The sequence below is a fragment of the Euphorbia lathyris genome, chromosome 9, assembly GCF_963576675.1.
Source record: "Euphorbia lathyris chromosome 9, ddEupLath1.1, whole genome shotgun sequence".
Lineage (NCBI taxonomy): Eukaryota > Viridiplantae > Streptophyta > Magnoliopsida > Malpighiales > Euphorbiaceae > Euphorbia > Euphorbia lathyris.
Window position 1 is genome coordinate 13,326,910 of NC_088918.1, and position 13,718 is coordinate 13,340,627.

The following is a 13,718-nucleotide window of genomic DNA, read 5'->3' on the forward strand; positions in this document are numbered from 1 at the left end:
TGTTATTCGGAGGATCCCCAATTCATATTTAAATACGTATATTGTGACTTTATATAATAATTAAAATAGTGAGACCTTTTATAATATACGTAGATCCATGTTACACGCATCAAAATATATATGGAAGGTTTTTTATTTGACATTAAGAACCTGTTACTTCTAATAAATGTCCCTCTCTATCCCTCTCTCTAAAATCAACAATTATTTCTAATTTCAGGAGCCTATCTACTCACCACTACCACCACACCCATTTCTCAATTTCAGAAATCAAATTCCAATCCCACAAGTTTTAAAGTTTCCATCTTTAACACCAATGATGTTAACCCATTTCCCAAATCCGAAATTGCTTGTAGCACCCTCTCATTCTTCTCATTTTTCTAATAATTCATCCCATTTTTTGCTAAAACCCCACCACAGATCCTTCTTTTTAAACTCCTCTTTTCCACTACAAAATCACAATAACCCATTACCCAGAAGATTGTTTCTTCCTGCAGTTTCCGGCATGTGGGACGCTTTAACCGGCGACAAAAGACGCGGGGATGCCAAATTGGCTGTTGCACGCGGAATGGCACTCTTTAGACAGGTAAAATTTATTCCTTTACTGCATATTCTAATGACTTTAATTTTTTCAAAATTTTACCTAAGATTTATTTTTTTAAAGGCCTAAACTTGTCCATAATAGTAGATTGGTTCATGAACTTTATATTAACTTTGTAATTGTCTCACCAGTTACCTGAACTTTCATATTTCCTATCACCACCAATTCCCTAAACTTGTCCATCAAAATTTATTAGGTCCCTAAACTTTGCAAATGTCTATAACAACTAAATACAAAAACTATAATACTAACTCGGATTAAGGTGCAGAAATACTCTTAATATGAGTTAGTATTACGACTTTTGTATTTAGTTGTTGCAGAATAAGCAAGTTTAGGAAGCTAGTGAGATATTTGCAAATTTCAGGGTGCTAATTAATTTTTATGGGTAAGTTTAGGGAACTGTTGATACGAAATAAGCAAGTTTAGGGAGTTGGTGAGACACTTGTAAAATTCAGAGAATTAATTTACTATTATGGACAAGTTCAGAAACTGGTGATGTATTAAGTCTTTTTTAAATAAAAAAAAACTGTGGTATTTAAACAATTTTAATTTTTGACATTTTCATTTGAAGTGGTTAACGAAGTGATTTTGAAGTTAATTAAAGTTTAGTGGTCATAATGTTAGAAAATTTAAGTGACTTTTATGTTATGTTTTGAAATTTAACTGCCATTGCATAAAAATGAATAAAGTTTAGTGGGTAAATTATATACGTGGTTGTCCATGCTATTTGGTGTACTTCAGTTTTGCAAACAAAAGCATACAACCTTTTGTTGATTTCATACTGAAATTTAGTAGGTTAATAATTGTGACCGGTTAAAGTGAAGTCAACGGATCATGTCAGTAAATTGACATTTATAAAAGTTAAAAGTTGACCAGTCAATGCGCCACATGACCAATTTTGACTTTTATAGAAGTTAAATTGCTTATGTGGTGCGTTGACTTCATGTTGACGGGTCAAAATTATTGACTGCTATACACTTTAGTGGGAGGTCACTAAAATATTGTACACTTTTATGTATAAAATTGAAGGTTATATAATAAAATGTAAAAGGGAACAAAAGGTTAATTTACTCATTTCTCTTAGAGGATGTTGAATTTCATTATTATTTTATAGTTTTCTTTTTGTGTTGCTTAGGGCGATGTTGAAGGTTCCGTAGCAGAATTTGACAAGGCAATAGAATTGGATTCTAGCCAAAGGGCTTGTAAGTGTTAAGTTTTATCAATTTTTATTTGGGAAAAGGATAGAGTAGGTTGAGCATCGGTCTGATTCGGTTATTAACTGAACTGAACTTTTTAATTAACTGAATTGAAATTTATGTCATCATGGAAACCGAACCGAATATGATAGGCAACTGAACATTACCAGAGAGAAAAATTTCGGTTCTGTTCAGTTCCGTTAGCAACCAAATAATAAACGTAGATATTTTTATAAAAGAAAATTGGGTAAATTTCAAATAAAACAATGACCTTTTGGATTAATGCTATTAAAACCATCTTTAACGGCCTGGAAATGAAAATTTTCAAGAATTAAAGTTGTTCAATGTCATATTTGCTATGGAACTACATTTTCGATTTTCGAAAATCATCTTTTTTGGAACTTTTTCTCTTTAAATATTAACTTTCTCTCTTTACCAAACATCATCTAAATAATCTCAAAATAAAAAAGTTGAAGGATTAAAGTAGTTTAAAATATTAGATTTTTGAAGTCGTCAACGGTGATTTTAATAGTATCAATCGAAAAAGTCCTTATTTTGCTAAAGTTGAAAACCTCAGTCCTTACTTTCAAAAAAGTAAATCGCAGTTCTTTATCTGAAAATTAGTGAAATCACGGAGTTTTATTTGAAATTTATCCAAGAAAATTTATTGCTTTTACAAAAATAAAATTCAGAATGGGCCAATTTTTTTGGTTAATATTTATAATATGAATTTTATTTTACTTTCCTGAATATAAAAATAGAATTATAAATTTTTTAGTTGTATATAAATTTTGGTTCAGCTTTGCTTGAATCGATTTTTTTTAGAATAACTGATTTAAAAATAAACTGAATAAAAGTATAAAAATAGCTGAACTAAATTAAAATTTTGGTTTGGTTAGTGATTCGGTAATCAGACTTTTCGTATGAGCAAAGTTATGAGAACCGCTAAAGCTTGTTTTGAATGTTAGCTATATAGTTAAGGTTGGATAATTGGGTTAAACGCATCATTAATCACTAAACTTTTATAATTGTTTCAAAATAGTCACTTAACTTTAATTTATCTTTAATAAAATTATTCAATTTTGAACTTTGTATCAATTCGCCCGGCGACTTTAATAGCAAAAAGACGTTGGAAATCTAATGTGACTTTCATGTCAACACTAGTAAACATTCACCGATCGAAACGACACATGGATACCACCTAGCTAAATGAAAAGACATGTAGTTGTCACCTAGTTGATACATGTCGTTTCAATCAGCTAGGTGGCGGTCACATGTCATCCCATTTAGCGGTGAAAGTTGATTACTAATAATGTGACAACCATATTACTTTTTCGGTGTCTTTTTGCTTTTGAAGTCTTCAGAGTGGTTTAGTTTTGTAAGTTACCCAATTTGTTTTGTGATTTTGGAGAAATGGTTGAATTTCAGATCAGTGTGATGATTAAAGTTTTTATTGGTTTTGATATAGATCTTTGGCAAAGGGGGCTTTCACTTTACTATGTGGATAGGTACTCATTAATTCATATCTTAGTTTTTCTTAGAAAATTAAGGAAATATCCTAATTTGACAAGTTATTCCTAAATCCAGAGAGATAATAGATAAATTGCATAGATGGTCACTTTAATTTGAAATTTGATTTATTAAGGTTATGATTTCAACCAAGTCATTTTGGCCAATTTGTGCATAAAAATTCAATGGAATATTAACGGGTTAAATGTACTATTTAGTCGCTGAACTTATACTATTGTCTCAAAATTATCACTTAACTTCAATTGTGTTAATAAAATTATTCAACTTTGAGTTTTGTCTTAATTAGTCGCTCCGCCGATTTCAGTAGTTAAAAGGGCATCGAAATGATATCATGGATGACACATCAACATCAGTCAACTCACATCTTTGATCGAAACGACATGAGGTAAATTACATCCATGGCCACTGAGCTTTACCCATTTTCACATGATGGCCACTGAATTTCATTTCTTCTAGGTATGGCCATTGAACTTTACACTTTTTAACACTGGTGGCCACTTAACGTCTTAAAACGACCGTTGACGGCTAAAAATAAAAAATCCAAATCGTTAATGATATTCTAAGGAACTTTAATTCTTGAAAATTTTCGTTTTGAGGTCATTTGGGTGTTGTTTGGTTAGGAGTGAGAAAGTGAATTTTTAGAGAGAGAAAGCTCTAAAAAATGTGATTTTCGAAAATAAAAAATGCGGTTTCATGGTAAATGTCGTTCTAAACAACTTTAATTCTTGAATATTTTCATTTTGATATCATTAAAGATCGTTAACGGTCATTTTGAGAAGTTAGTTAAATTTGAGTGACCACCGGTGTTAAAAAATGTAAAGTTCAGTGACCATACCGGGAAGAAATGAAGTTCAATGACCATAATGTGAAAATGGATAAAGTTCAGTGGCCATGGGTGTAATTTACCCAAACGACATGTGGCAGCCATGTGTTTGTTATTTTTATTAAAAAAAACTAAATTTTGTTTTCTTTTCCATAAAAATAACTTACACGTGGCTGCCGGGTGGCGCATACGTGGATGACATGTGTCGTTTCGGTCAGAGATCTTAGTTGACTTATACTGAACCCATGTCATCATTTCAATGCTTTTAATCATTAAAATCTTCGGAGTAACCTAATTGAGACAAAATTTAAAGTTGAATAATTTTATTAAGATAAATTGAAGTTGAATGACCATTTTAAGACAACCATGTAAATTCAGTGACAAATGGTGCATTTAATCCGAATATTACACTACAACAAATATCTAATATTGTGACGAAAATTCGTCTGACAAAATAATTTTTGTCACAATTAATGTACTTATTGTGACGAAAAAATAATTAGTAAAAAATGTGAAAATTCCAAACAAAATTATGACAAAATAATGTTTCGTCCAAATATTTATCACAATAAAGCACCAGTCAATCAAGATTATGACAAAAAAAATTGTCACACATTTTTGTCATAAATACATAAGGTTGTGACAAAAATGCATACGTAAAAATAATTTTTTTTATCACAACAAATGTATTTATTGTGATCAAATAATAATTAGTAAGAAAATGTAAAAAAACCAAAAGAAATCGTGAGAAAAAAAATATTTTGTCGAAATATTTATCACAAGAAAATAGAACTTAATACGTATTATGATAAAAACAAATTGCCATGTCATTTTTGTCATAAATATATAAAGATGTAACGAAACATTCATACGATAAAATAACTGTTTTCACAATTAATGTACTTATTATGACAAAATTACAATTAGTAAAAAAATGAAAAAACAAAACCAAATTATGACAGTAATATTTATCAAATTAGACTAATGTATTGTTTCGGAAATCAATTTACAAATTTTCATATTTATTTGGGGATTAGAATGTGTCAGAGATTAAGATAAGATATATGATTAAGCCTTAATCATCTTGAGCTTTTAGTTCAAACGGTTCCATGACATGGTATTAGAGTTGCTTGGACCAAACGGTCAAGGGTTCGAGTCCTGGCAACCTCATAAATTTATAGAATTAAAAACACATGGCGGGTTATTGTGACGGACGACAAAATTTTCTTTGTATAGTTATTTGTTTTATAAATTTGAAGATATTAAAAAGTTATTATTCTCAAATTAAAAATAGGTTTGAAGAAGGAGCAGAGCAGTTTAGGTTAGATGTTGCAGCAAATCCAAATGATACAGAGGAAGCAATATGGTGCTTTCTTTGTGAAGCTCAATTGTATGGAGTTGCTCAAGCAAGACAACGATTTCTTAAGGTATATATACATATGGTCTAACTAGAATACTTATGCTCAGTTATTGCTTTCGTATCGTATCAATTATCGGGTTAAGTCAATCCTATCGGTGACCCGTCCTGACGTGGGACGGGGAATCCGTGACAAGGATCCTCATGGAATGGGGATGGAAATAATTTTGTCCCCCGTGATGGGGTGGGGACCCTGCAGGGATCACCGTCCCCGCCCCATTAATCCCCGATGAGGATCCCCGATTATTCCCCGTGATAATTGATTCGTTTGGATGATTTAAGTACGTTTTAATTAGGTGATGGATTGTTTTCAATTTTTAGTTTTTTCATGATTTGAAAAAATTGAAAATGATTGTTAATACGTGGTATATTAGCCACTGTTTCTTAAAGGTTTTGTATTTACTAATTTTCTTAACATAAACAGTGATTCTCCGCGGAGTGTGAGTAACGTGGATAACGTTTTTGGAACATCTGTAAGCGGGGAATGGAGATCCCCGTGGGGATGGGGATAAGTTTGTCTCCGTTTAGCTCGCAGGGACGGGGATGGGAAATCCTGGACTAGTCGGGGACAGGAATGAGAAATGTGTTCCCTATTCCCCCAGTTTACATGCCTACTAAACTTCCTTGTCTTTCAATAATTTCATTGAACTTTCATTTCTATTCAATAAAGTCATTTCAGCCGATTCAGATAAAGAAAACAGTCACTGATATAGTAATAATGTGACAACCACGTTGAAAACAAACCGACTTTTACTATGATATGATAATCACGTGACAACAAAAATAAAAAATAAAAAGTACATTGGCCAACAAGTGATAATCATGTAAGATATATCACTATTCCGGTGACTTTTTCTTTTTCTGGATTGGTCAGAATAACTTTATTGAAATAAAAAACGAAAGTAATGCCTCTATTGAAAGAAGATGAAGTTCAGTGACCTTTGAAACATATCTCAAACTTCAGTGACTATTCGTACAATTTACCCATGTTAATAGTGATACTTAACTTAAAAGTAAAAGAGTATATAGTAATACTTTTAAATATTTATATCATTTTTGGTTAATAGATTAACTCTGACTGTCCAAATATTTTACTCAAAATCTATTTAAGAAATCCCTAATCCGCTTATATCATGCCATGTTCACGGGTCAGTTATAATTTTACTATCTTTAAGTAAATATTTGTGGTCAATCATATTCGCGAGCGACAATTTTAATTTTTTATTACTTCTATTAAGATGACATGTAAAAACATATGAAGATATAATAATAATAACGGATCAATCTTTAACTAAGCCTAAAAATTTATGTTTCAATTTTGTATTAATTCCAAAATAACCTATTACTTATTTAATATTACACTAAATTCACTGAATTCGTGTTAAATTTCTATCGTGTTGCATGTACACAATTGTCACCTTTAGGTTGGCAGAGATCGAAGACCTGTCATGCGAGAAGCTTGCGAAATGTTTAAAGAATGCGGTGATCCAGAAAAGGTAACTTCTTGTTAATATAGCTCAGGCATTCCCTTTCCATTTCCTATATGGGACTTAGTTCATTTATGCCCTTATCACCACTTTTTAAGGCTGTTCATTGATCATCCATTCCACCCCTGGGTCGTTATAGGCCTACCAACTTCCGTCTGCTTCGTTGTTCACAAACCAAACAAATTATGTATGGAGAGTCAACTTTGATACCAATTGTAATGGTCATGTTGAATATATGTAGACGTGTTTTAAAGCCGTGAGACTCAAGGAACGAGACTTGGACCAAAGTGGACAATATCAATATGGTATTAGGACCAACTGTTATTGGACAATGTTAAGTCTAATATCATGTAGGTATTATCTGTTTCGGCCCAAGTCTCATTCCTTGGACCTTACGGCTTCAGATATTAGAAAGGCACATTACTAATATAGCCGAGTTACTCTCTCTAGTTTCAACGTGAAATTTAGTTCATTTCTACTCCTATCGACATTTTTACGGCCACTCCTTATCTCCATCCTTTAAGGTCATTCATTGCTTAGGCCTTCCACCCCGAGTTGTGATAGGCCCTTTTGTCTGCTTCGTTCCCAAACCAACTAATTGTGTGTGGAGAGTCGACTTTGATACCAATTATAACATTCTGTTGAATACATGTAAATGCAAAACTATGAGGTCCAAGAAACGAGATTTAGATCAAAACAGGCAATTTCTACGAGGTATTAGGACCGACTGTTCAATGTCATGTAGATATTGTCCCTTTAATCCAAATCTAATACCATAGACATTATTTGTTTTGGTTTAACTTTCATTCTTTTCACCGCTTTAAAATGCGTCTTTAAATACATTTATTTCATTTCTTCTCCTATATCAACATTCTTTACAGCCACTCCCATAACAATATTCTTTACGGCCACTCCTTACTTGGGTTAATTGTATCATTGGTCACTAAACTTATATGATTGTCTCAAAATGATTGCTCAACTTCAATTTGTCCTAATAAAATTATTCAATTTTGAATTTTCTCTCGATCATTCAACTCAGTTGCAAAATATTTATTTGGTGTAGCTTGTCACTGCATTTTCCGGCCATTCACATGACTATTTCTATGCTTCATTATATGCTGGCCTCTACTATGAATCTCAGGTTTGTCCTCTTCAACCTTTAAATATTTTGTTTACTTTCATAGAGCATATATAATAATGGTTCAATACATTATACATCACACTCGCTCTGAATTTGGCTTAAAAACCCGACTGACAACTTTAGAAACGTCTCATTAACCCTCTGAACATGCTTAATTTGATATGATTAATTCTTATTGCTATGTGGCACCGTAAGAGATTTAGAAAAGTTGAAGTTGGAGGTGGCTAATATGTCACTTTAATCAAGTTCAGGACCAATAAATCACTTCAAGTAAGTTTATAGTGCTAATGAGACATCTCCAAAATTTAAGGACTCAATCGGTTTTCTAGGGCTAGTTCAAGAGGCTCCCTAAAACAACCGTTAGTTTAATGATTTTGTAATGTTCCCAATCTTTGGTCGAGTTACGGGTCATGTTGCACAAAAAGTTGATTTTAAAATGTTTTACGTTTCAAAAACCGAAACTGTGAGAAAGTTGTATAAAACATTTTGGGTCACATTTCCGTCAGCTCGAACTTTTAGTTCAATCGGTATCAGGTCCTCTAGGACCAAACAGTCAAGGGTTCAAGTCCTGACAACTATGATTGAGTCTTAACTATCAACTCGAGCTTTAAAAATATATGTAGTTTTATTATTTATACATTTTCTCTATGTTTTTTTCCATATTTTTCACGAAAGCAAGTGTTCGTTTCCATATAACATAGGTTACAGATCCTTAAACCGTAAAATCAGGAAAGCAAGTGTTATCTTTGATTCTTCTTTCCCTTACGGCCTACCTCGGAAATAATTTAGAGCTCGTTAGAGCGAACTCTAGATCTCTAGTTTCTTTATAATGAATAATTGCTTAGTTTTATTGCAACGATAAAATTGGTTTTTCTTCTTGGTTTCTCGTCGGAATTTTTGTGTGAAATATTTTCTATTAGATTCTAGTAGTATTTGGTAATGGAGTTTGAAATGTACATCAAACTAACTCATTGTCAGTGTCGAAACCAGAGTCAAATATTCGGAGATCAATGAACAAAAATTTAGTAAGATTTTAAATATCAGGACGGAAATATTCGTCGCCAATTTTACCGTGAAGCCAAATGTGTCAAATTCTGGGACAAACGAAATTACTGACAGTAACTTAGTGTTTTGGACGGAAATTTTCGTCGTAAATGAAATTTTCGATATTTTCTCCTAGGAGTCGGGGGTGTCAGCGGAGAAGTGTAGTTCCGCCCCTGATAACTGTCGGATTTCTGAGAAATAAACTGAAATGTGATGCTTCCTGAACGAATATTTCAATATTTGCTATTACGACCTTATCTTATAACCATTTCGTCGATATAAATGATCGAAATTGACCGATTCTTTGGTGTTACAGAATGAAGAAGAAGCAGCTAAACGTCATATAGTTGCTGCATACAAGTCTCACTATGGACAAAGGTATAATTTCAATTCAGTTCAGAATCTTTCCGTAAATTGATCAAATCGCAATTTGATTTAAACTAGCGAACATTGTTTTGTGATTCCAGATCTGAAGATTATATGGCTGCTCTTGCCAAGGTTCATTGTCAATGTCGAAAATGGATCGATGACTGAACGATATTGCTGCAACTTTGATTTCTCTTCATAAATAAGAAATGTTGCTTGCTTTGTATTTATAGTACTAAATAAGTACGGGTTGTCGCTAAATTGGTAACGGTGATCGAGTGCGTGGAAAAGGTCTCTTAGGTTCGAGTCTTACTAAATGTATGTACTATGGTTTGTATGAAAAATAAATAAATAAAAATGCAGGATTAGTACGAAAATTAAAGAACCGAGCCAAGATATGTACTAGGGTTTTCGTCCCTGTCGAGAATCCGCCTCATTAGGGACGTGAAATAAGAATTCCTGCAAGGCGGAGATGAAAATGTTTATCCCGCACGGAGTGGGAATGGGATAGGTATCATCGTCTCGTGGGGATCCCGTCCCCAATAATGCCCCCACATGGATTTCGTAAGATTCCCCTATTAATTTCCCGTTAAATATTTTTTGTTTTTCTTAATATAGTTTTTTGTGATTCTTTTTAAAGTTATTAGGTTAGGTCAATTTTATTCTTTCTTTTCGCCATTCAACTCGAACTCAATCTTATTATTTTATCGTTATATTAGGCCAAATGCAAAGAAAATGAAAAAAAAGAGAATAAAATTTATATATATGTATATATAAACAAAATGAAACGTGGAATGAGAATTCCCAGTGAAACAACGACAAAATTTTCCCCATTTAGGATTCAGAACGGGAACGAAGAATCCCCTATAGGTTGGGAAGCGGGAATGGGGAATGTAATCTCCGTCCTCGCCTACTCTTGTTTACATAATCTTGTTTTAAGCGACCTTATTTAAGTACAAATTGTAAGTACAATTTTTTTTTTGATAGTTGGGCCTGTTTGGTTCAGCTGTTAGCTAACAGCTGTTGCGGTTGCTGTTAGCTGTTTGCAGTTGCAGTAAGCTGTTAGCGGTTGCTGTTAGCTGTTTGTTATTAGCTGTTTAATTACTAGTGTTTGATAAAATTATATTGAACGGTTGCTGTTCGGATTTAAAATGTCTAAAATGGACATGTTTTAAATTAATCAATGATGAAATTATAAAAGGAAAAATGTGAAAAAATGTCCATAACGTTTACAACTAGGAATAATTTTACTCTTAACGTCTAAAATGGTGTAATTTGACCCATAACGTTGGCAGCTAATAACAATTTTACCCCTAGCATTGACAAATTGATTTCAGATATTATTAGAAAACATATGTATTTTATTTCTTATTCTACACCAATTGCACATACCAGTAGTTTTAAAAAAGAGATTTCACATTTTTTTTTGTGATTTAATAATAAAATTGAAAATTAATATTTATAAATTCGGTGAAATATTTGAAATTATTTTGTCCAACTCGTACAAAACACAATATTTTTTTTAATTTTCTTAAAAAAAAATTCGCGTCTAATCATATGTTGTGATTTGTTACTTACGATGATAAAAAGGTGCACATGTGAAGTGTATATGACAATATTAATGACCAAGAAGACAATTTGATAAATTATTTCTCAAACAACTTGTCAATGTTAGAGGTAAAATTGTTTTTGGCTACCAACATTAGTAGTATAATTACACCATTTTAGATGTTAAAGGTAAAATTGCTCTTAGCTATAAATGTTAGGCGTATTTTTACACATTATCCTATTATAAAATAAAAAAATGTCTTACACATATTAATAAAAATAATCTATATAAAAAATAAAAAATTTATTTTCTGGTAAGAAAAAAAAAATTATTGAATGCAACAAAATCTTGTTTTCCAGTAATTATGCTGTAGAAATATAAATAATGTTAAAGAATAAACGTATTTTGTGGAAATAAGAAGGATAATTCTGTCAATAATAACTAACTGCAAACAGCTGTTTATGAAAAGCTCCAAATAGGAGCTTTTCGTGAAACGCTCCAAAACGCTGCAGTTTCCAGAGAAAATGCTAAACGCTGCGGTTATATAAACCTAACCAAACACTATATTTCCTGCAGTTTGGAGTGAAACGCTAAACGCTCCCCCGAAAAGCTGAAACAAACACCCTCTTTATCTAATTAATTAGCTTGAGACTCGTCAGACAATCTTTAAGTTGATATTCTTCCAATTAAAATTTTCTACATACATTAAGATTCGAATTCGAGATTTCTAGTTTGAACTTGAAGCTCTTAACTACTTAAGTCAACCATCTTAATTGGTTTTGTAAGTACAAGTTGGATGGAGAGATCATTAGGCACTCAAACACAATTCATTAGATGTTAATATATATGTTTTTGGTTTCGAGGTTTCTCGAACCTTTTTTAGATGATGTATCTTCTAATTAAAGTCTAATGCATACACTTTTAACTCGAGATATCTAACTTAAAATACTCTTTAAGTGACTTCTCTTTTAATTAAAGTCTACTACACACATTTTGAATTCGAGATATCTAATTTTGACGAATGATTAAAGTTAATAGGGTAAATAAGTATAGGATCCTTGTGTTTTTACGTAATATATTAGTTAGTCTCTGTATTTTTTGAAATGATTATATAGTCCCTTAGTTTTTATTTTCGTCAACTCCTTAGTCCTTATATTTGAGTGAATGGTCAAATTAGAGTAAATAAAATTTAAATACCAAAATTACCCTTTTCTATATGTTTTAATGATAAAATATATATTTTTTCTATTTTATGTTTTTTTCCTTCATAATAATAATCTTTCAAATATTAGTTAATTGTTTTATTAATTTTCATATAATTATAAATTTTAATTTAGTAACGTAGAAATTACTCATTAAAAAATGAATAATAAATATTATAAAAATTATTAAAATTAGAGTAGAACAATATATAATTATAAAAGTGATTTTTTAAAAGATTATTTTGATTAGAGTTGAAAACTAGAAGATAAGTTATTTTATTTATATAATTAAAGATAATTTTGTACTTTCATGTATAGAAATAAATAAAGGGACTAAAGAGTTGATTAAGCTAAAACCTAAGGATGTTATAATAACATGATGGATCTGCTAGTGAGTTAAATAAAAACACAGAGACCTTATAATTATTTACCCAATTTAATAAATATGTTCAAATATTGGCAGAAGATATTAAAATCATTTGAAATTATCCAAAATTGTGAAATTTAACATGAAATGATTAAGTATGTTCTTTTGGACTTGGTGAAGAATATTCTTTCATGTCTTTAGTTGATGCCTTTGTAAGTGGCAATGTCGTTTCTTACATTATGAACACAAATTGTCTAATGTCTCTATATCATTATTACCAGCCTTTCTCCTTTTGTTTTATTCTTTTTCCCATTTTTAATATATTAAATTTATTTTTATTTTTTTTGAGAAAAAATTTATAATTTTTTAATTGGGATGAGGTACAAAAATACTCCTAACACATGTTCGTAAAAAATACTATATATCTCCAATGAGTATATAGTACTTGTTTTGATACATGTATACAAGAGACTTTATATCCCAATGAGTATACGGTACTAGAACTCTCAATAGTATGTCGATCACATGAACTATTTGTGAGTATGAAAGAGATAAGATAAGAAATATGTCTTGTTACGTGCGAGTATGAAATATAGAAATTAATTAATTGGGTCAGATGAGCCTAATTAATTATCCACATGTAACACGAATGAGCCAGACATGGTTCTATTAGGATTAGGTTTACTCCTAATAAGTGACATATAAATAGATGCGGGCGATCTCCATTGTCTGGATTAGAGGTTGGCATCAGCTCTGGCTAGAGGTGGACTCGACTTATGTGGTCAATCTTTTCAAAACCAATTGTAGGGTGATCCCTTGGATATTGTTTATCTTTAGTTTCCAAAATGGCTTTCTTCATTTCTCAGGTCTTTCGGGAAGGTAACCAAGTTGCAGATGCCTTAGCTAGATACGGCTCATCGACAGACTCCTTTATTTGGTGGCATAGCGCTCCTGAGTTTTGTAACGAACGCAAAGACTATTGTAATAGGGTATCCTAT

The 13,718-nt window shown here is 31.6% G+C and overlaps 1 protein-coding gene across 1 annotated transcript; it reads left to right on the forward strand.

Moving 5' to 3' along the window:
• The first annotated feature begins 224 nt into the window (after positions 1 to 224).
• On the forward strand, positions 225 to 10,215 carry LOC136206829 (uncharacterized). The gene is made up of 8 exons (XM_065998012.1): positions 225 to 583; positions 1,734 to 1,800; positions 3,263 to 3,302; positions 5,442 to 5,574; positions 6,989 to 7,060; positions 8,115 to 8,192; positions 9,553 to 9,614; positions 9,704 to 10,215. Exons 1-8 carry the CDS (start codon positions 314 to 316, stop codon positions 9,768 to 9,770), a joined length of 789 nt encoding a protein of 262 aa, XP_065854084.1. The 5' UTR covers positions 225 to 313; the 3' UTR covers positions 9,771 to 10,215.
• Positions 10,216 to 13,718: the final 3,503 nt, after the last annotated feature.

Bases quoted from the DNA above. Each gene is read 5' to 3' on its own strand.
- LOC136206829 (XM_065998012.1), top strand. From the start codon at position 314: ATGATGTTAACCCATTTCCCAAATCCGAAATTGCTTGTAGCACCCTCT. The intron at 7,061-8,114 runs GTAACTTCTTGT...TATTTGGTGTAG, and splicing joins AATGCGGTGATCCAGAAAAG to CTTGTCACTGCATTTTCCGG. The intron at 8,193-9,552 runs GTTTGTCCTCTT...TTGGTGTTACAG, and splicing joins GCCTCTACTATGAATCTCAG to AATGAAGAAGAAGCAGCTAA.